This window comes from Crocodylus siamensis, chromosome 6 (genome assembly GCF_052110815.1).
Source record: "Crocodylus siamensis isolate JL-2025a chromosome 6, ASM5211081v1, whole genome shotgun sequence".
NCBI classification, from domain to species: Eukaryota; Metazoa; Chordata; order Crocodylia; family Crocodylidae; genus Crocodylus; species Crocodylus siamensis.
In genome coordinates this window covers 38933010-38957122 of record NC_143400.1, presented here as the reverse complement: position 1 = coordinate 38957122, position 24113 = coordinate 38933010, and the positions used below count along the sequence as shown (strand labels likewise).

The 24113-nt window shown below is 41.6% G+C and overlaps 1 protein-coding gene across 3 annotated transcripts in view; it reads left to right on the top strand.

The window, feature by feature from the left end:
- EBF2 (EBF transcription factor 2) overlaps positions 1-24113 on the top strand; it is a 244525-nt gene that overhangs the window by 179864 nt on the left and 40548 nt on the right. For all 3 annotated transcript variants that reach the window (XM_090054453.1, XM_090054451.1, XM_090054454.1), the window contains 2 exons: positions 9741-9822; positions 22746-22863. In XM_090054453.1, the coding sequence (XP_089910579.1) occupies positions 9741-9822; positions 22746-22863 (200 nt within the window). The remainder of the gene's footprint in view (positions 1-9740; positions 9823-22745; positions 22864-24113) is intronic.

Here is a 24113-nt window from a genome sequence, read left to right as displayed (position 1 = left end):
TCGCATTTACTGACATTTTTGGATTTAAATGATCTGTTGGAGCTTTACGTTTGTTTATTGATAGTCTGGACGCTAGACTTTTTATCAATAAAAAATAAAAATAAACTGCAAAGCCAGCAGATAATATTGCAATTTCTTCTTCAGAGACACAGGATGTATGAGGGAGGATGGCTTTCTGGTTAATGCACTGGAGTGGGATTCCAGAGACCGACTCCTTGTATGACTTAAACAACTCACCACCCCTCTGTGAAATGTGGACACCAGTACTGCCCTTAGTCCCACCCTTTGTCTGTTTTGTGTCTTTATGCTAAAAACACTTCAGGGCTGGGACTGTCTTTATGATATGTTTGGAAGTTGCATAGAGCTCTGTAGTCCCAAAATTGACTGAAGCCTCTTGGCCCTATTGTAATACAATAGCCATAAGGAGCAGCAAATCTAAGATGATTACAGGCCAGCTGATAATTTTTAAAGGTACAATTTTATCGCTGCCTATAGTACCCAAGTTGTGTTTTCTATTCTTTCCGCTCCACTTGCCTACTAACTTCTTCTCTCTTGGCATTTTTAATGACTTCACTGGGAATTATAAATGGTTAGTGCATCTGAAAACCAAGCTCATAATAATTATTATTAGCTAGTTGTGTTTCAGCAGTACCCAGAGGCCCCACGGCACTAGGGCCTGTAGAAACACAACAACCAAAGATCTTCATCTCAGTGAGCTTACAGTCTAACCTGGGAAGACAGACAAAAAGCCGGGAGAAAGAAAGGAGGGTCCAGACAATTAAGTTTGAAAATGCTGACAATTATTTGTTGTTCTGATGCTTTGAAGTAGGGGATGTTTCATATTTATTTTAGGGATAGACTTGGACAACTTGAAATTCATTTTGGATTCAAATGTATTGGGGTGGGTTGGATTTAATAAAAATAATAACTCCAAAATTGTCATTGCTTTGTTCCATGTTAATTTGATATGAACAATAGGCCCAAGCTGTAAGCTTCTGATCAGGACTTCCTCTAACTGTAAGGGGTCTTTGGATTTGTGGATCTCAGTGTGTTCTATCCCTGGTTTAATAGTAATACTAAGCATTATATGCATGGGAGTATACAAAAGTTTAATGCCATCTCAACTGGACCTCACTTACCAAACTATAATGGTGTTGACTGCCATGGAGTGGACTGCACTTGATTTAGAACAAGCTGTTTAGAACAAGCTCAGAATGCAGCCCTAATTTGGGAAGCACCTGTATCAAAGAAGGCTGAGAGAAATGCTAAGGGAAAAAATACACCTAGAAGATGGTTGGGATCAATGCAGGAAGGCAAAGGGAAAAGGGAGATTTGGAAGAGATATAGCTGGGTATATTCATCATATTCAGAATGGATGGCAACATAAAACTCCAAAGGGTGACAAAATAAGCACCTGAGGGGAGAGAAGGCAAGCAGGGGAAATAAGAGCTGAGATTTAGGAAAAGGAAGAGGCTGGTAACTGTGGAGTCTGAGTCTAATGTGAAGAAATACAAGTAGCCAGAGCAGAGATTCATGCAGCTGGAGAATGGCTCCTTTGTTCAGGAAGACTCTGGATCAAACTGTCTGAGGTTCACACTGTACCTTAGCATTTCTCTCATGTGGGGTTGGTTCCCATTGATGGCATTATTCCTCTGCTCAGAACTTGTGCAGTCTTGACACCAAAGGTGCAGGACTGTTTGGAAAGAAGTCTCGCCACAATTTGGGGTTCTTGCAACCTAAGGAAATCACTTCGAATTAATGCAGAGGATTTTACAGGGCATGGTGGTTTTGAAGAGGATTTTATGGGGCACTGCCTTGCAAAATGGAGGTTGGGGGAGCACACTAGAATGGAGTCATGCTGCGCATGTTTGGGGAGTCTTTGTGCACCTGAGATTGGATCCTATTCCTTCCTGGTCATCTCTGCTCAGTGTTCCGAGTGAAAAATGGCCACTTACATGACTAGGAAGGAACAGAATGTTATACCTGGAGTCTACTTTCTGTAACAAATCAAATCAAACCAAGGCATAGTTTAGTGGTCTGGGCATAGAACTGGCACCCAGAAACATTGATTTCTTTCCCCTTCCTCAACAGAAACTCCTTGGACAAATACACTGAAGCACATACATTTATTTCCACAAATATAAGATGGGGATAATATCCAATACACAGTAGTGCTGTCAAAATTAAGAGTTGTTTGTGAAGAACTGTATAATTGCCCAGGTTTATTATTATATCATCCTTTAGTGCTAAAATGTACTAGTGCATGTGCTTCATAGACTGCTGTTGTGAAATGCTCCGTTTCCTACTGACTGTAACTACTGAGAGAAGAGTAAGTAATTTTCTGATCAACTCCCTAATAATACACACTCACATGATAGTACAGAATGATTCCAGAGATGAATGCAGAGATTATAAAGACAAATTCTATGAAAATATTCATTAAAGCAATGATCTCTAATAAATGCAATTAGCCAAGTTTAAACACTGACCTTAAAGCGTGTATGTGTGCTAATCTCTGATTTAGTGCACACAAAAGAAAGAAATCCAAAGTAAAGCCTTCCAATTTGTCATGTTATGGAGCAGGGTAAGGTTACTTGTCACACTGATCTCAGAGCCTGCACTGCCAAGACACACATGGGTGACTTAAGGGAGTAGTGAGACCCTGATCTCATATTTTCCTACCTTTTGGTGGCATTTCAGTCAGCCCCTTTATGTCATGGTAATTCTGATGTAGTTCTTTGTGTATTTAATACTATCATAGTTGCCTTAAAACAAAACTAGTCAAATTAAACACTCCTTGCTTTTTTCTTCTAAGTTTACTGACTTTTCCCTAACACTTTATTTTATGGAGACAGAATGTCATCAAGTCCATCTTCTCTAGTTGCTTGGTAGCATCGTAGCACATCATACACCGACTTATCTAGACAGTATGAACATTTTCATGCCGGTTATTAATGCTGTGAAACGCACTGTGAATCTGACTTCCAAAGCCGCCCAAATAAAAACCGATTGTTCCCATTTGCTTTTCAAGGGATTCCTTCCTATGCCACTGCGAGGCACTTTTAGTTATGAAATAATATGAGATCTGGAGTTCTCATGATATTTCATTTCTGATACAAGTGTTGTGAAAAGGCTACATTATGAGGAAGAAGGTTACTTCAAAGTAAAAAACCAAGATGAAGAGATCTAAGTTCTGGATCCAGCTCTGCTGCAGAACTGCTGTGAAATAGTATGCAGTTCTCTTCCCCTTTCCATGCTCTGGTTTCTTCACCTGGAAGATGGTGAGAATCACACCACCTGCTGCACCTCAAGGGGGTTTTGTGAGGCTAAATTAATTGATGTTTAATATCCACAGAACAGTGCTACAAAAGTGTGAAGCATCATTATCCCTTTCTTTGGCTCCAAGTGGTGAGGCTAACAAGTCACAAGCCTTTGTTTGCTGGACATTGGAGAAAAGATAAACACTTAAGTGTCTTTTACCACCACCAGGCCCAACCACCTATTAATGTTGCATGGAGTCCCACTAAAATGTTAGACCATGGTGCCCACATGGGATTTAGGTGACAAGTGATTGAAAAGACATATTATATTGCTTCCACCTACTTTCAATCCAAAAGAGGGAGCCCTGTTTGCAGCTGCTTGTTTCTGCCCCTCCCTGGAAACGCAACAGAAAAATCTTTAATTATCACAGCTGAGGGCAGTTTTGATCACTGACAGCTAGAAGCAAGCCAACAGATGGCTGTACCCCTCCAAAATTTCCCTTCCCTGCCATTCAGAACTCTCTTGATGTGATAAACTTACTGCATAAGTCCCAAGTAAAAGGTATTTTTAGGGTACTGAGGCCAAAGGTTATATATTTTTTAAATGTCAAGTAAAACAAGAATGTGTTTCTCTTATCCCAATCCAACTTCCATCAAAGGCAACAGGACTGTCCAGCAATAGCTTCTTGGATCAAGGTCTGATACTGTTAATATCCTCCTGTTGTTGTGCTTCTGCATTCAGGTCCATTGTCTGACTGGACACAAGTCTTTCCACAGGTCTAACCTTTCTCCTTTTCTGAGCTCATTTTTTATACATGTTCCAGGCAAAGTGGGGTCCCTGGCTAGCCTCAGGGCTAGTTTTGTCACCTGCTCTTGGCATGCCACTCACCTGACTCTCCCATCACACCTTGATGGAGTCTGATTGAATGTCAGTTAGGCAGGAGGCTGCCCCTTTTACACCCCAATATTGGGGGCTATCCACGGCTCTGGTCCATCCCTACACCATGGCCCAAGCCTAGCAGATGGCATCTCAGGCAGTTGGTTCCACCATCCCCTTTGCCCATTACCTGTGGCCCCCAATCATGGGGACCTTCAGCTTCCATAAGCCCTGGCCCCATCCCAGGCCAGTCAGGACCCCAAGCTTCTTTGCTGTGGGCATGCCTCACAGTGGGGCTCTGGGCCTTTTAACCCTTCCAGTCCTGACCCCAGCACTGACCAGTCAAGTGCCTTAGCTGGGTTTTCGCCTCCTGCCTGCTCTTAGGGATTGGGGTCCCCCATTCCTGGCTCAGGTGCTCCTAGAAGCGTGCCTGGCCGTCACTCCCCCAGCAGGCTCAGGTGTCTCCAGAAGTCTACCTGGCCTACCCTGCTCTGGTGAAATATGGCCCACCTGAAGGTGAGGGCTGGCATTAAGGCAGCCCTGCCTGCCTTTCACCGGGGTGATAACTGGCCTGATATTTCCTGGGGGCTCCCATGCCACTGAAAGCCCCAACCAGGCCACCCACTCCTGGCAGGGTGCAGTTTTAGGTCATGCCCAGGACCAGGAGCTTCCAGACCATCCCCTACAGCTCCTGCCCTTACCTCCAGGATGTTACAACCAGCCTTGCAGCCAGGCAATGTTACTGCTTAGACTGCCAGCAGCAAACTGCCCAGTTTATATAGGCAGTCATGGATCGAAAATGGCTGCCACAATTAAGCACCTGCTGGCTGCTTGGCTCTGCCCCTAAAGTGGCAGGCACCAACAGTGCCCTGCCACAGTGTTCTCCTGCCTTTTATCTCTTCTTCCAACTCCATATCTTCCCTCATGCCCTTCCTTATGCCTGGAATGCCTAGTAGGTTTGGCTTCCCAAGTAATCTTTGATAAGCATCCTTGCTCTCCTTCCAATGGCTCCCCAAACCCTGTCTGATCCTCCTAACTACTAGCTTACTATACTCAAATGCTGTACCTTGTCCCTTATCAGCAATGCATGTATTAGTGCCACTGAGTTCTACCTCTGAGGTGCTGAGTGATCTTAACTTTAAAGTTGATGGGTATCAGTCCCCTAGGTTGCTAAGCTTTCTCTAAAATGGAGTTAATTGTTTCTTCTGATGTTGTTTTTAAATATTATTTATAGGCTTACACTATTGGCTAGGGGCTTCAGCTGAGATTGGGATTCCCATATGCTAGGCACAATATCTATATGTATAAATATATTGTTTCAGCCCCAGTGAAACTATAGTTTAGACAGACAGAGACTAGAATGGAATTATCGTCCTCCACTTCAGTGACAGGGAAGGAAGGTAGTCACAAGCAAGTTTTAAAGGACTTGCCCAAAGTCTGACCAAAGTGTGGAACTGAACTCAGGTGCCAGTCCCATGCGAACTGTACCAGATCATCCTTCCTCTGTACATAGAGAATTGTGTACAATTACAGTACCCTGTAAATTAAAACTGATGATAGTGGCAAGCTGAACAGTATTTGAAGGTCCGGCCAGAGGCTTCCAAAATGCCACCTCAGAGGCATTCTCTGACTAGACAGATGGTCCTCAAGTTGCAGGGGAACTATATACACACACACACACACACACACAAATATATATACACGTGCACGCACACACACACATGTGTGTGTAACTTAGTTTTTAGGCCTGAATTAAAATATCTGGGTCTTTTATAGTGCTGTCATAAATTTTAATGGTAGTCATTCAAAATTAGCTAAGTTTTCTCTCAGTGTCTAGAATGTTGATATACAGGATGAATGGGCTATACTTCTTACTACTTGGCTAGAATTTGAATCATCTGTTAAACCCATAGCTTGCACTGGTCTTAAAAGGAACAAAGGCCAGCTAAGAAACGGAGAACTGGGTTCAATTTTTTTTCCTAAAGGTTCAAATTTAAAAAATAATAAAGCCCTTCTGAGATGCCTCTGTTATGTCTAAACCAACTTTAGTCAGTTCAACTCCTTGCTTTCTTTCCATCCCTCCACCAAAAATTATTTTTATTCTAATGCCGCAATAAATATAAATGCCTTTCTCAGATGTAACCATTTAAAATGTACATGTATACATAATGTCAGAGCAAATACTTTATGAGGATGCCCAATTGCAGTTAAAATTAATTGTATAATATCCAGGATAATAAAAAGACTGACCTGGTTCAACTTCGGGAAAGAAGAAAATTATTCTGTGTATATAAATCTCAAAGTGGAGAGGAAGGGACAAAGGCTGAGATTGCGGCACTTTAGAGTAGTAGTCCCTGGGCTTCTGATGATCTGGCTTCAGGTATTTTGGATTTGGTTAAAGACCCTGTTCAAGTCCACTAAACCTGGTAAAGTGGAGTGACAGTTGCTTTTAAAGAATTCATAATGCTTATCTACCTATTTTAGGATTTTGCATTGTACATGTTACTGTGGTATCGTAACAGTTTGCAAGGTAAATTAAATCAACAATGTAATGTTTCTAATAAACTTTCTATACTGTCCTGATTTTCATTCTTTGGTTATAGAAAGTTCTGGTTGGGTGAAATCTCTCTCTCTTTAGACATAGAAGGAAATATAAGCTATGTGTGTAAGTGTACACATGCATGTGTGTAGGTGTATGAGTTTTGTGTTTTAGTTGGAAATGCATTTTCTGATTAATTTAGTCCTCATTTCTGTTTTCATATTATCCATGAACAGGTCATCTTTCTGATGATTTATTTGCCATTACTCTACGCTACCAAATTAATTTGTGGTTTCTGGCAACTGATTTCCATGTCTTTGTGTGGGAGAGCTGGTTCTGTTAGTCACATGGAATTGGTTTCTCTTTGTAGATGACCTGAGCTCCATAGGCGTTCCTTTATGTATTTGCAAATTATCTGTGAGCATTTGTGGCAGTTCATATGCAGCAAAAATAAAACTTTGTATATGAGAGTACTTCTAGATTGAACTCTCACACCAGTATTAAAGTGCATTAGTATACCCATTTTTAACCCTCTATAAACCAGTTTGTAAATATTATCTTGCTTACCAAAACATTAAAACAACAGCAGCTGTGAATACTAGCAAAAGACTTATTTGCAAGAGTATTAGTGAGTATGTATATATTTCCATTTTTCTTTCCTTGCTTAGCATTCCTCCTAAGACAGAAAGTTCTGTATGATTTTTAGTTCTAAGTATAACCAGGTGACTAGGGCTCTGTTCATAGAAGTTGCCTTCTAACAAGGGAGCATTGATCCATTTTTCACCACTGAACTTGAATACAAAGCGAAAGAGACTGCAGTAGTGACACTGTGTTTTACCTGTATCACATAAAGAAGCAAGGAGGTTTTGGAGTTATTAGCAAAAATGAAATGATGAGTCTAAATAATAGTTTGTGAACCATGCAAGAAAAAGGGTAAAGCATACTAAAACACTAAAAATAACAATCTTTTCATATAACAAAAGCCCATGGGACGATATTTTTGGTAGTGGTCATATTTATTATCTCATAGGTCTTCTGTTTTTGTTTGTTAGCAGTAGTTTTATGCTTTTGGTCTATTTGTTTAAGCTACATACAAATGGATCAAATTCTTTGGTATTTCTTTGTGTCTTTGAAGAAGATGGAAAGGAAAAGCCAGGATCATGAGAAGGGCAAACAAAGTCACGTTAGAAAGAAAGTTGATTTTATTATCATTATTGTTATTACTTTTGTTGTTTGTAAACCCTTGAAAATACACATCTTTCTCCTTTAAAGTTCTTATTCAAGGCATGAATGTGTGAGTTCTGAAGGGACTTTGGGACTGCGGTAAAAAATCGTTGTCATAGTAACAGAAAGGGAAATAGGCCTAGCTCACCTGGGACTTTAACTTACTGCAAAAGCTGATTTTTTTTTTTTTTGGGGGGGGGTGGTAAGGAAAGCACTCAGCAAGAGAAATTAATAAATAAATCCTTCGTTGTATTCTAAACCAGTTCTTTAACTATTTAAAATATATTATACCTATATCTTCCTTACAAACTTCATAAATTGCCTTGTCCTTATTAAATTTGTTTTTTTATCCACATACTAAAAGGGAGTTGCAAAAAAAAAATTGAATACATAAAAGAATTTCTTGCTGTTCCTGTTTACATTGTGAAAGCACAGATGTTTCAATTTTTAAATCTGACAGGTGCAAATGTTTGCTAACAATTGTGTGGTCACATGGAATTCACAAGTTTAATAGGTGAATTGATTAGTGCACAGAGAAGACCACTTATTTGTAGCTTCACATGGAAGAATTGTGCACCTCAGAGCCTGTAGAGAAACAGCTTTCTAGTGATAGTATTCCAAAGTGCAAAATGCAAGCAGTTTAGTCTGTAATGTCCACTACGTCTGTGCAGACTGCTGTGATGAAATCTAGCTACATGACAAACTACAACAGCAGTGAATTATAAAGTGGCAAATATTTGTGTGTTTCGTCAAATAAAAGTAATTTATGCAGTCACTTTACAACCACTAGCATGTATACAGGCTTTAACTTATCCCTTATAGATTGCATCAGCTCTCCCGTACTCCCTTAACTTCTGTTTTCCTCTTTTTAATAGTTGGTTTAAGAGTACAATTTGGACCGTCAGCAGTTCTCTGTACTTCACTAAAAAGTGAATACCTAGAAGGTACTTTCGACATATAATGCAGCCAGCTTTTTTTTTTAAGTATCCAAAGTAATTTGGGGTTGTATGCCTCTCCATGTCACTTTGTGTAGTTCTTATAATAGCATTATCCTTCCACATAGTTGCACAAAAGAACTACAACAGTGATTCCCAACTTTTTTAGACAGAAGGCAACCCTTGTTAGGCTCAAGATACCTCTCCTTAGATTCAAAAAACCCCTTGGAAAATGCTAGCTCTTAGTTTTCGCTCATTTTTTCACGACAAAAAATAATAAAGCGCTTTTCTGTTGGAAAGACTCAAGGACCGCAACAGGTTAGAATGTGTTTAACTTTATGGATTCCTGTTTAAAAACTCTGCATTTATCGTGTGAATCATGTTTGCACATCTAAATGTTAACAATGTGTGGCAGCCTGTGGCATCCATGAGAATATCTCAAGGCACCCCAGGGTGTGGCAGCACCCTGGTGGAGAATCACTGACCTACACAATCTGCAAAAGAAGCTGACTATATGACAAAGGGGAAAAAAAGGTGGAATTAACTAAAGAAAAAGTGAAGTCAGACATACAAGGTAAGGAAAGTCAGGAAAAACAGATTGAGAGTCTCAGCTGGAGTAAACCGGTACATCTCTTTTAAAGGCATTGAAGTAGTGCTTGCACTCAGAAGGGTTTTAATATCCCTTTTCAATTACAGTCGCATTAGATGCTACTTACAGGTAAAAAAAAAAAAGTTCAAAATTTTTTTTAAGTTGTCAGGTTCCTGTTCAATGAAGCCTGTCTGTTGATCTACCATCATGTAAATTGCTCTGCTCTGATACACAACTGTATCAACATGAAACTGGTTGATAACGATAGATGTTAATTTATTGTTAATAAAAGTGACACAGTCCCTTATCATTGCAGATTCTTCTTAAAATTTTTCCTCAAGTGCAATCAGAATTGTCTGAAAACAGCAGGGAACCCCAGAGATATGAGACGGTTCCAGGTAAGTGTTACTAAGTTGTCTTTTTTTCCTTTTTTAAAATATATATGTGTGTGTATTCACCTACATTGTTAGTAATAAATGTAATGAGAGTAATTGATAAACCTGATAAACAATACATTAAATGATAAACAATACTGTTAAAGCTTTTCTTTATCTGCTGTGTTTAAGCCTCTTTTCCCCCCTTCCCTGCTTTCCCTACTCTGAATCCCGAAGGGGGAGTGATATACTGTACCAACCAGCACTGGATATTTGATTTGACACCCTCGGGCAAAGCACTCGCGCATACAGCTGCCCACAGCAGGGATCATGTTTGTGATACTTAGATGCCTCAGAATTTTTCAAAGTAGCTATGTACATGGTACACAAGCAACACCATTCCCCCTCCCCTCCTTTCTAGCTCCCTGACTTTTTAACTCTTTCCTAACTTCCCTTTCAGCCTCTTGCAAAACGGCAGCCAGAACAGTCACGGTCACTTTAAGATCTCGTGTGGCAAAGCAACAAGACCCATGGGACAATGACCCAGCTGCTTTGCAGTGAAATCTGCCACTGGTTTCATCATAGTTGTTGCTGATGTATTGAAAACACCAGCTAATAAAAACACAGAGGGAGGTGAAGTGTGTCAGGTTGGAAACACCAGCAAGCAGAAAGGCACCGTTTCTCTTTGCCCCATGCTAATCTTTTGAGCAAATAGCTTTATTTCATAAATATCTCACTTGTAATTCACTCCTACCAAAAATTAAAACAACTTTTCCCCCCCAAAATGTTCCCTGGATGCACATATGGGTAGTTTGGTGGTAAGAAAGGTGGCATTTTTAGAGGCTGGTGTGGAAAACTGACCTCAAAACTGGTTCATTACTTGTTCAAGTAGACAAGTGACTAGATTTCCAGTGAGAGGAACTGCATTTGGTTCCTGACTTCTTCACTAGCCCATGAGCAACCTTGGACGGGTCATTTCACTTCTCTTTGCCTCTAAATGGGGATAAGAAAGTTTACTCACCTATGTAAAAGCTCCTTGGCCCTGATTCAGGAAAACACTTAAGAATGTATATGTGTACTTTCCTAAATTAGGGCCTAGGAAATCTCCAAATGAAAAAAAGAGTATGTTTAAGTGGGGCGTAATATTCATAATTAATATTACTATTAGAGCTACTTCGCTTGCCTCTTTCATCATCTGTTCTATCATTTTCATCATTGATATAGACAATGAATGCAGACAGTGAGTTTGTAAAGGGAGGCATGGCTTTCATGACTGTCATAGAGGACTTGAAATTATGAGATCTGGGTTGTTCTCCTGACTCTGTAATAAGACTTTTTTTTTGTAGCTGCTTGGATAAATTACTGCACCTCTTCACGCTCCAGAGTCATACTTTGTGAGAATTCTGAGAACTGGTCAAAATGTTGCCATCAAAACCTTCTGGACAGAATATAGCTTTAATGATAAAACCAATGTGTTCTGTCAAAAATGCTGGGGCCAAAATACAAATAATATTGGTTACAGAATGGCCTGAAGCCAAACACTGGCTCCAAACACATCTAAACTTCTAAAGAGATGCAGTGCTGATTTCAAACTTTTGCCATAAGGCTTTGCAGTGAGTAAAACTCACTGAATTTGGACCAAGTTCTGAACTGCAGAGAAGTTTGGATTGCGATCCAAATTTTCTGGCTGAGTTCTGCCCATAGTGTTGGCTTTTATTTCACGTTCTACCCTCTTGTTTCTAAGATGCTGATGTTATTCAACTTGACTGAATTTATATTTCCAGTTGAACATGGAACAAGTCGAATGAAATCAGTCTTACGGAATTACATGGTTACTGAGTGATTATCTTTAACGTATCCACCTGGCATGCCCCTCTCACGTGCAAGGAAGTGCAGCCTTTCAGTGGTTTTTGAACTTTTGACCAAAGTCAGCAGCTTACTGGAGAAGAGCTAGGATATGCTCTTCCTCATCTGGGCTCTCTACCTCACTGCACGCCAAGCCTGAGAAGCCAGGGCCAAGGGAAACTCTTTGGTTTGTTTTGCAAGGCTTATATAAATTCCTGTAATTTCCACCCATGTGGGTTCACGCCCTTCAAGTCTGACTTCAGACCCAAAAGTTCATCAAGAGACTTGGTCTAACCCACCAGGTTTGTTCTAGTTCTGTGTTAAAAATATTATGCTAGGATGATTGTGATTCATAATAATAAAGCTGATCCCATGTGGAAAAAAATAGCAAAACTTGGATTTATTTAAGTGGAAGAGGAACCTGAGCCTAAATATGTCCAAACTGGACTTACATTCATGAGCTCTTAGGTTAGCTAGAGCTGCGTTAACCATTTTTCATAAAAACCAAAATGTAGACAATTTAGGTGGAAAAGTAACAACATTTTTCAGCAGCCTTAGTGTGTAGTCAAATTCTGTTGCAGGTGAGGACTAGGAAGGTTAGATTAATCAAAAGTAATCAATGAAGGTAGGCAATATATTAAAAAAAAACCTTGCTTGAACACAGTGCAATGGATCAAGACATATATTAAACTTGGATGGGAATTCCCATCTTTTAAATCCACCTGATTCTTTTCTTTCTCAATTTGTGCAAACACCTGTTCATCTGCCTTAGTGTCAGACAGAAGCTGCAGGCACACCCTCTAAGTGTCAGAAGTTAAAATATGCACATCATCCTAAAATACCAGTAGTGCTCTCACAGTCCAAACACATGTTCATTTTCAGTCCACTTGTTAAGCTTTACATCAACAAAGGTAATTAATGTGCCAAGTTTTGTGATTAGGTTAGAAAGGACAGCTGTCAATTCTAGAACTGCAAGACCATCTTGATTTTGTAAAGCAGAGTCTGACATGTAGGAGGAAAGAGGGATAGTTTATTGATTCATGATGTAATTCATTAGTTTTTATTCTTGTGCCACACACAAAAAAAACTCGGTGGTTTTCCTGAATAAAGTCTTAGTACTGCTGTTAATAAAACTATAGTCTTTCAGAATCCTGTGTACTTGTTAAACTTTACTTACTTAAGTAAACTCATTTCATACACCTGACTTTAAGTCTGAGTGTGCAGATGTATTTTGCAGGATCATATTTATTTCTACTGTAACAGCACTTAAAGGAACTTAAAAAGGGATTGGAGACCTATCGTACTAGATGGTCTAAAAACAAACACAACCCTTTCAAGCTCTTGAAATTGACAGGTTTCCATCCAAACACACTTCAGTATTTAGTGTGCTGAAAGCATGAATGCTACCATTGACTTTGCTGTTCGACATACAGTTCCAGATGCTATAGGCTGAACTCATACTGTACAGTATTTTTTGAGTTATTTAAGCACAGAACCCTGTTTTTGTGATGACTGGAAGAGATGGATGTGAATTGTTTGGGCATGAATTGGATCATAAAAAGAGTTCAAGGGTGTTGAGATCCAGGGTCTCATTTTTAGGAATGCTCCAGACCTAAGCTATGGCATAGAACAGCTATGACATATTTAAAAACATCTCAATGTTAAATATCATTTATAGCAGACATTTAAAAAACAAAAAGATGAATTGTAAATTTAATACAGCTCCAGATGCCTGCCCAAGGGGACACTTGCCTGCCTGTACACTAATGCCAGGAGCCTGGGCAACAAGCAGGAGGAGCTTGTCCTCCTGCTCAGTGCTAAGAATTATGACGTCATTGGGATAACGGAGACCTGGTGGGACTCCACCCATGACTGGACCACGGGTATAGAGGGCTATACCCTGTACAGGAGGGATCATGTTGACAAAAGGGGCGGGGGTGTAGCTCTCTATGTGAAGGAAAGCTACATGTCCCTGCAAGCTGATGTTGGCGACCAGCATGGACAGCTAGACAACCCTCTGGGTAAAAATGCGTCGGGAATACGGCACAGGGGACACAACGGTGGGAGTCTACTACAGACCTCCCACTTAAAGTCCCGAGCTTGACCAGGAGTTCGCCCGGGAACTGACTGAGGCTGCTTGCTCCAGGACCTTGGTTGTCATGGGTGACTTCAATTACCCAGACATCTCCTGGGAGGATCACTCAGCAAAATCCGAGCGGTCGCAAAGCTTTCTCTCGTGTGTGGATGACCTCTACCTGACTCAAGAAGTCTATGGGCCAACGAGAGGCAAAGCGCTGCTTGACCTGGTACTGGCTACGGGGGACGAGCTAATCGGTGACCTAGTGATCGATGGGAAGCTGGGTGACAGCAACCATGAGCTGATCACCTTCACCATCCGCAGTAAAGCTGGCAAGTCCGTCAGCAACACAGAAGTCCTTGACTTCAGAAAAGCCGACTTTGACAAGCTCAAGAGGCTTGTCGGTCAGGCCCTCAGGGACCGTGACCCCAGGGAGAGGGGAGTTCAAGAAGAGTGGTTGCTTCTCAAGGAAGCGATCCTCAGTGCACAAGCTAAATCTATTCCAACACGGAGGAAAGGCAGCAAGAAGGCACAGCAGCCCTCCTGGCTCTCCAGGGACCTAGTGGACCTCCTGCGGCTAAAAAGGAAAGCCTACAAAGGATGGAGGATGGGATTCACCTCCAAGGAGGATTATTCTGCACTGGTCCTGTCCTGCAGGGAGCAAACCAGGAAAGCCAAGGCTGCAACTGAACTCCAAGCATCAAGGACAACAAAAAGTCCTTTTTCAGATATGTGGGGAGCCGGAGGAAAAGCAAGGGCAACGTTGGACCCCTGCTAAACCAGATGGGGCAACTGACAACTGACGCCCAGGAAAAAGCCAACCTATTAAATAGGTACTTTGTGTCAGTCTTTCATCAGTCACACGGGATGCCCATGCCTGCTATGGGACAGGGAGATCTGGGTGATGGGGATCCCCTACCCTCCATAAATGCTGACCTCGTGAAGGAACACCTTGAGAAGCTGGATACCTTCAAGTCAGCCGGCCCTGACAATCTGCACCCCACGGTACTCAAGGAGCTGGCGAGCGTCATAGCCCAGCCCCTGGCACAGGTCTTTGAAAACTCCTGGTGCTCTGGTGTAGTGCCCGAAGACTGGAAGAAGGCCAATTTGGTGCCGATCTTCAAGAAAGGGAGGAGAGTGGATCCGGCTAACTACAGGCCCATTAGCCTGACTCTATTCTGGGGAAGATCTTAGAAAAGTTTATTAAGGAGGCCATCCTTGATGGACTGGCCCAGGCTAACATCCTAAGGGATAGCCAGCACGGGTTTGTTGCGGGTAGGTCTTGTTTGACCAATCTCATTTCCTATCACCTGGACAAGGGAGAAGAGATTGATGTCATATCTCTTGACTTCAAAAAAGCTTTTGATCTGGTATCCCATGATCACCTCTTGGCCAAACTGCCCAGTTGTGGCCTTGGCTCCACCACGATCCGCTGGCTGGGAAATTGGCTCCGTGGTCGGACCCAGAGGGTTATAATTGATGGCAGTCACTCATCGTGGTGCCCTGTGACCAGTGGGGTCCCTCAAGGCTCTGTCCTGGGACCCATACTGTTCAACATCTTCATTAACGATGTGGACATTGGAGTCAGGAGTGGACTGGCCAAGTTCGCCGATGACACCAAACTTTGGGGCAAAGCATCCACGCCAGAAGATAGGCGGGTGATCCAGGCTGACCTGGACAAGCTCAGCAAATGGGCGGACGAGAACCTGATGGTGTTTAACACCGAAAAATGCAAGGTTCTCCACCTTGGGAGGAAAAACCTGCAGCATCCTTTTAGGCTCGGCAGTGCTACGTTGGATAGCACTACAGAAGAAAGAGACTTGGGGGTCATCATTGACCACAAGATGAACATGAGCCTGCAATGCGATGCTGCGGCTAGTAAAGCGACCAAAATGCTGGGTTGCATCCATAGATGCTTCTCAAGCAAATCCCGGGACGTCATTCTCCCCTTGTAGTCAGCCTTGGTGAGCCTGCAGCTGGAATACTGCGTCCAGTTTTGGGCTCCACAATTCAAAAAGGATGTGGAGAAGCTTGAGAGAGTCCAGAGGAGAGCCACGCATATGATCAGAGGTCAGGAAAACACATCTTACGATGATAGGCTGAGAGCCATGGGACTCTTTAGCCTGGAAAAGCATAGGCTCAGGGGTGATCTGATGGCCACCTATAAGTTTATCAGGGGTGACCACCAGGATCTGGGGGAACGTTTGTTCACCAGAGCGCCCCAAGGGATGACGAGTTCGAACGGTCACAAACTCCTGCAAGACCGTTTCAGGCTGGACATAAGGAAGAATTTCTTTACTGTCCGAGCCCCCAAGGTCTGGAACAGTCTGCCAGCGGAGGTGGTTCAAGCACCTACATTGAACACCCTCAAGAGTAAATTGGATGCTTATCTTGCTGGGATCCTATGACCCCAGCTGACTTCCTGCCCTTTGGGCAGGGGGCTGGACTCGATGATCTCCCGAGGTCCCTTCCAGCCCTGATGTCTATGAAATCTATGAAAGTTTTTACTCCAGTCCTTGAGTTTTGGGAACAACACCAGCTGCTTGGTGATCTCATCAAGCGTTTGAAATGTGCTTTGCTACTGGACAGGAGCTTCAAAGACATAATGAAAATCACTTAGCTTATGTCCTTTTTGACCAACACTAAAGCCACTTTTCTACTGTTGAAATAAGGTGCATATTTCAAGGCATGATGATTTTGTAATGTTAAATTACATTTAGCATAGATGTACTTTTATTGTGGCTGGCACACCTCTTACTTGCAAGCAACCTTCTGGATTAGTCAGGAACAAAAACCTGCCTTCTATTGCTGATTCTACCTCTGACTCAATATGTGACCATGAGCATGTCAGAACATTTACCAGCCCTTCTCTCCACCTACACATTGGCACAGCTGTACCTTAAGGGGTGTTTGTGAGGTTTAAGTAATGTTTTCAAAGTGTATGGAAGTACTTGGTTGAGGCTGTGTTAAGTGGAAGGCAGCATTTATAAAAGCCACAACTTTTGAAGGAGGCAGTCAATTGCCATGAATGCTCAGATTGTGTGTTCATGTCACTCAAAATCCTGGCTGCCACCAGAGGGATTGAAAGAAACCACTGGAGGTAAAACGATAGAATGTTACACTTGAACTAAAATGTTGTGCAGACAGTAGTTGCTAGCATGGCAACTTTATCTCATCCCCAGTCCAACTGTAGAGCTTGTACAGGAGTCATCTTGTTGTATTGTTATATTTTATGAATCAGGGGTGAGATCCCAAATGGCACAATGCTGTCTTACGCCAGCTGATGATCTGGCCTGTTTTTGTTTGTCTGTTTGTTTTTAAAATTTGGTCGACTGTTCAATCAGCCTTAATACTGACTTTGACTTCAGCTGAACTGGAAATGTACCAGTGGTATCTTCATAGGTACCTTCATATTCATCCTCACTGAATTCTCAGAGGGCAGTTTCCCTAGGAGCAGTGTAGAAAAACCTGATACACTCCACTCAATTTAATGAGAATTTCTTCCAGGGAACTTGACTGAAGTCCAATATTGCATAATGGTAATAACCAGTACATAATGGGGGGCAGTAATTCTGTTGAATTGAGATGAGGCACTATGAGCACCTATACACGTGCAGAGAGGCTGCTGTGATGCGTTATAATTTCAGTGCATTGGAGCAGACTTCATTAATTAATTAAGTCTGCTGGAGAGTCTGCTCTCTCTCAGAGCTGCTCTAATTAAAGCACCTCCCCCCCCAACACACACTCCTGGAGCATGTGTATAAACGCCCTATAATTCAAATGCTTCAGCTGAGACTCACAGCCACCTGTTGTTTGGAAATTCTGCTTGCTCCAGGACTGTCCTGATTAAGCAGATCCTACACCATGGTCCTAGTTCAGAAAAGATATGGGCCACAGAATATGCTCTGTAATCACAAATTACTGTGTAATGGTGCAATTTATAATGACAAAAACCCCAGAAAGAGCAGCACTCTGTGAGTTTGCCAGAAATCTTATCGTGAGATATCCACTACCAGGTTTTCTAACTTAGTTCACTGGAAGGGGAGCAGGGGATGGTGCAAGAGGAAAGCAGAAATGGAGAAGAATCTCATATACCTCGGGAGATTCCTTCCTAAACTGTGGTTGGTTGGATCAACTCATCCCTGTGTGTATGAGAAAGGCTAAACACATTTTAGGAATTTATACATCTGATACGTTTTAATGTGCTAGAGAATGTAGTCCTCCCTCTTAGGCCCCTTTCCTGAAATGAGGTCATGTGGACAGTCCCCTGTGCCTATGTGGATTTCACTGCAGGAGCAAACTCTAAGTGTGGAACACCTCACTGAAATCAATAGAAGTTTTGTGCAAAGAGAGGTTGCTGGCATTTTTGTAGATTGTGTTGCCCATCCTGAATCCAACTATGCAGCAAACAGAATACTAAATGTCTACTCCTGAATTACTCGTTGAACCAAAACTGCCAATGACATCAATGGGAGTTTTGTCAGAGTGAAGACAACAGGATGAAGCCTGGCACATATTATATTTTCATTCACTCAGCTGGAAAATGATAATAATTTTAAAAATGTACATAATAGTTATTCTTTGGAAAAGTTAAAATAATATGGTACTGTGACTGCATGGTTGTAAAGGAAAGTGCATCAGAAATTCAATATTGTTTCCAGATGTAAGATGTCATAAAGAACTTTTTCCACACTTGGAATGGGAGCAGAGCTTTTTTTGAGAGATGATTTACACAGATGTGTTGCATGTAACTGTATGTGTGCTTGGTGAGTAAGTATGCATATGGAAATGAGTGTAAATATTGAGATAGAGGCTTCCCTCGCTTTATGCTGTATATGCATTCCTGGAAAACGGTGCATAATTTATATTCGCATAAAGGGAACCCACTTTACAGTGTAACAAATAGGGATATGTTCCAGGCCCTTGGCTGTACTGACCCCCAGACCCATTTCTTCCACTTCTACGAGACAGTTTTGGTATTCATCAGCACCAGACAGTGGGAGATAGAGGTAGCAGATAAGCTAGCAGGACGCTTAGAAGTCATAAAGAAGATGGCAACTACAGAAACATGTCACAGACAACGAGCGAGGAGGACAGATTCACACAGGAGACTATATTTTGGTGCATGTCACTCCCATAATGCACCACACAAAGCAGCTGACTGCTGGCTTCCACCACACTGATCAAGTAAGTGTGAATTTACCTCACATATAACAAATTTTTGGTATAAAGAGGGCCAGTGCATAAGAGCAAATTCGCACGTACAGAACCCACATAAAGCGAGGAAAACCTATACTTCAATAATGTGTGACATTGTATGTGTGTGTGTGTACAGAGTTATAATTTAGAATGGCAAGGGTTTGGGACTATGAAAGTACAGAAGTGACAAGAAAGAGTACTTTGCATGTGTAGTATCATTCTTCTCAGGGTTGTGAGGCATTTGATAACACCAGCTAGTTTTGCAACACACCTTTAATGTGGCTCAAGAACACTCCTCTGTTATCACCCTAACTTTATTGAAATTGGCTCCCTCCAGTAAAGGGGGATGAAATAATAAAGACTTGCAGTTGCAAATGTCCAGCTGCAGGAGTCCAAGGTTTAAAAACTTGAGGCTGTTAATCAAAGCCGTCTAGACTGATCTCCGCTGTCAGAAGTGGGAAGCAAGAGAGGTAGTCTCTAAGGTACCCAGGTACAGATCTGTAAATTAGAACTGGCATATGGAATCATGCTTGGAAGCCAAAGGGACAGGTCAGCTTATGGATCCCGTTTTTAATATGATAAAGATGGGTAGCACTGCTGTGCTCTGAAGCCTCAGTGTGGTCTTCATGCAGAGAGTGCATTGTAATAATCCAGCTGGGAAATGAGAATGCTGCAGAGATGCAGTGAGTAAAGGTTTCTGATATTGCAAGGGAATGATTATCTGGTATCTGTGACCTCAGAGCCAAAAAGAGGAAACCTTCAGAGTAGCAAAGAGACTCTTAGGAACTGCCAAAAAAACAATTTAGTAGGCTTCAAGTCTGCTCCATTATTGTGGTGGGAATCTAGATTCAGATCAGTGAAGGAATAGTATATTGCCTAGATGTTTTCCTATTTCAACTGGACAAACCACTACAGACTTTGGATATTCTGCTAATGTCATTGTTCACAGGACTGGATAACTCAGGCAATTGGGGAGCAACATGTTTTTAGTTCAAGTCTAGTCCGGACCAGCTGTGACCACAAGCCCTTAGCCACTAAAGGGTATTGACTGGACCGTAGGAAATATATTGGTGTTTTTATTCCATTCCCTGTGGCCTAGAATTCACCACAGTCACAACACTGAAACTAATCAGTGATCTTAACGAAAGGAAGATCAATCAACTCATCAGAAGAGGTGGTCCTATTAGATCAGGAATTGGACACCATGGCAGAGGGCAATTTGCTAGAGTTGTAGCAAATCTGAGGACTTGCATCTCCAAGTAAATTATATCAGCATCTACAAGGAAGTTATACCAGCCCTAAATACATGTAAAGAAAAATCTCAGTGTGTGTTATGATCTTAGAATGACGAGTGATACTGATGGATATGCCTTCAGAAGACATTGGTGAAAATACATATAAATGGTTAATAAGGTAATGGTAAGAAATGTTGACCTTTATTTGTTTAGCTAAGATGTAAAGATTTTTGAAGGTCAAAGGTGTTCTTGTGTAGTGTTTTGGAGTCTAACTGTGTCTGACCCTCTAACATTAAGCTGCTGTGGCCTGCAGTTTTGAAGAGTGAAGCAAACCAGGGGGAAAGAGAGAAGGGGGAGAGAACAGGAAATGGAGTGAGGTGTTTCAGGAAGTTGTCAGGAGTTGACTGATTGATTCCAGATGGAAAGGGTCACCCTCCATGACCCAGGAAATACTCACAGGGGGAAAGTAGTTGGCTTGTGAAAGGGGAGGGCCTGGGAGTTAGAGACTATGGTGGAATGCACATTCCTCTTCCTTTTCTTCTTAAAACACTGGGTTTTAATCTTCAGTATTAAACAATTTAATTGTTTATCTTCACCAGGTGAAGGGACAAAATGGAACTCAGTCTATCTAGATCTCTAGTAACCTTGTATCCATAATCTAAGGTGTCCTTACTGTTTAGCCTAGATAAAAGGAGAAGGACAAAGATCTCTTTTCCTGAATTTCAGTAATGTCTAAGGAGGGCTTGAACAAAATGTCAGGACAAAGCATGGTTGAAAACTTTGGGAAAACTCAATTGCAGACCAAATTCTGCACTGTGGGACTACCTCTAAGAATGGTTTCATTTGTGTTCCTTTGGCCCCAGCCTGTGAGGTGCCATTACCTTCACTTCCCAGTGATGATCTTGAGAGGTGCCACAGTGGAACCACTCTTGGATATGAGCAATTCCTGCCCACTCCACTCAGTACCTGGCAAGACTGAAGGCTCTCCTCGAAGTCACCACTTGCACTGCAGGGAGCTTTAGAACATTAACATTGGAAAAAAGTATCTTATGTAACACTTACATACTTGCACGCACATGTAACTTGTATACAGTATGCTCGTGTATATTGAAATATATTATGTATAATTGGGATAGATCAGTGTTATATTATATATACATACTGGGTAGGTGGTTGGGTTTTTGCATATTATATAGTTGTATATTAATGTAATTGTGGGTGTGTATACACACACACACACAAAATATCCTTTTTGATTTACATTTGTTTGCGATTTAAAATCTTGTCATAAATATTTCAGGCACTGGCATAATTCAGGTTTATTCCCCTGTTACCACACTATGGTCTGCATGGCCAGCTAGAGACTAACATTTATTTCCATTGTTTAACAGAAAATAATGAAGTGCATCTGCATGGGTTCAGCTATGTCATGTGGGAAATGTTCACTTTGGAACAGAGTCTTGCTCCACCCAAATGTGCAATGATGAAATCAGTTGGCACATAAAAGCAACACATTTTGTGACAGGAATGCATGAGAAATATTAATGTACAGTATGACAAGAGCGTTTTGGAATGAATTAAACTTGTCTTTAAGAAAGTAAGAGTGAGAGGACACGCACTTTCTTTAAATCAGTAAAATCCTACAGCAGGGCCAGGTTTCTCCTACTGTGTGCTGAGTACTGTTTATCAACAATTAAAGCCTGATATCCTTTTACCAATTGCATAAGTACATCTTTAAAGTGCATATACACATGTGGGGTTACATCTACATCTGTGAACTGAAGTAGCTGATATGAAGTCAGTGGAGCTACATGGACTTCCATGAGTTGAAGATCTAATAAGGCTCTAAAAAAGATGCACATTCTTTATGATAGTTATGATAGCTAGACATTTCTTCTAATGGGTTTAAGGACATGTCTCAGAGTGCATAGAATGAAAATGAATAACAATCCTTCCAGTAGATGTTTACCTGTGCTTTGTCAGAAGGCAGCCAGGTTGGGACACATTAAAAGGGGCTGTACAGAGCAGAGAGCACATTACCTCTTTGCTCTCAGCTATGCCAGTGGTGTCAAAGATATCGCCTGCATAGTCCCAGGTCTTGAGTTGACCCACATACCACACATGATGTGCGTCATACCAGTCCTGCATGCAGGGGCCAGGACAAAAGCCACCTGTGGTGCCTGTCCCAGCTGCTCTGGGACACAAGCTACATGTACTGCCTACTCTGGTTGGTCTGGAACCTGTGCAGCATGTGGGGAGGAAGGCATCCACAGGCCCAATCCAGCACAGCTTCAATCCTCTTATCTTGTAGCTACAGGACATCACAAGAAACCAAACATAGGAGCACCTGCAGTTGCTGTTTCATCATACTATGCATGCTGAAGGTGTTGTCTGAACCATGTTAAATGGAATTCAATAGAAGCTGAAACTACTTTTCTCCCCTTTGTTAGGGAACATACCCTGCAAGAGATGATTATATTTAACAAACAGAATAGGTTTTTAACTTGGTTGAGTACTGAATACATTACATGCATAAATACACAAAAGAACTAGTTTACCAGCCTTTTTTTCTCTCTCCTTTAATTATCCAGGTTGTGTTATCAACAACTGTGAACGTTGATGGACATGTATTGGCGGTATCTGACAACATGTTTGTTCATAACAACTCCAAGCATGGGAGGAGGGCGAGGAGACTTGACCCCTCAGAAGGTACAGGACTTTCTCTGAAGCCTGGAAAACATTCTCTGCATTTGAGTTTCTGCTTTAAGGGTGGGACAAGGAACTACCCCCTTAGGGTTTTCTGGACAGAAGAGTGGGGAAAAGTGCAAAATGTGGCCCTACTTATATCTAAGAGATTGACTGTCCAGCCCACTAACTACTTAGCTTGTCCTGTAAAGATGAGAACGGTGTAAAGATGTTTAAATGCTACCTGCATTTCAGACTTAATGCTCGCTGGGCTAGTTTTGATTCCAAAGCAAATTAAACAACATGATATCTTAGTCTAATGAAAACCTTACGAGATATGTATGAAAGGGTGGCACTGGTTCTCTTAAACAAACCGTGTGCAAAGCATAACAGTTCACAGAAGGAAACCGACACTAACAGACTTCAGTTTGTATGGCCAAGTAAGAATCATACAGTTGTCTATACACTACACCACAGTTCTTGGGGTAGAATAAAGCCATTAGAAATTTCGGTATCTGTTAAACTTCAAACTGGGACAACCCCTTCTCTCTCCAACTCAATCCCATCCACACGCTCCACCTGTTTTTGTACAGGCACCACTTAAAAAAACAATCCTATCTCTGTCTACCTCCCACTTCCCCTGCAGCTAGTGAAAGTGAGAAGAGCTTATGATGTTAGTAGAAGAGACAAGCAAGGTTATTATTTCATTATAATGTTTTGTTGCCCTGCTTCTTAAATGTGCCCTGTATCAACCTAAAGAAGAATTAATGAACTGGAAGAAAATGATTGAATCAGTAAAGAATTTGGAGCGGTGTTAATTCTCCCCCAGCGGGCAGTGAAATGGTAGAAGGAAACTCCCAGGATTCCAAGCCTAGGAAGCCATCCAGTTTTTCCTTGACTGATTGGATGTGATTGACTGGCTGTTCAAAGGAGTCTCATGTTTTTGGAGCCCTGCCAAAGTTCCCCTTCACCTCTGACCCTGTCAACATTGGGAATGGAGTGATGGATTGACTTTGGTTATGGCCTGGAAACCATATTGGGTTCCTGATGGGATGTATAGTCCAGGGGCCTTAAACATATGGAAGAGAGGATAAAAAACCTATTCCATAAAGTCAAGAAAATGATTAGATACTGTTTTTTATAGGAATTGGAGGAAGCATGAGATATTTCCATCTCTTTAACCCATTGGTAAACACAGTGCATTCTAACACATCCTGCCTTCTGCATGTTTTCATTTTTTTGCTCCTGTGATTGTATGCTAATAAGTATTTCTA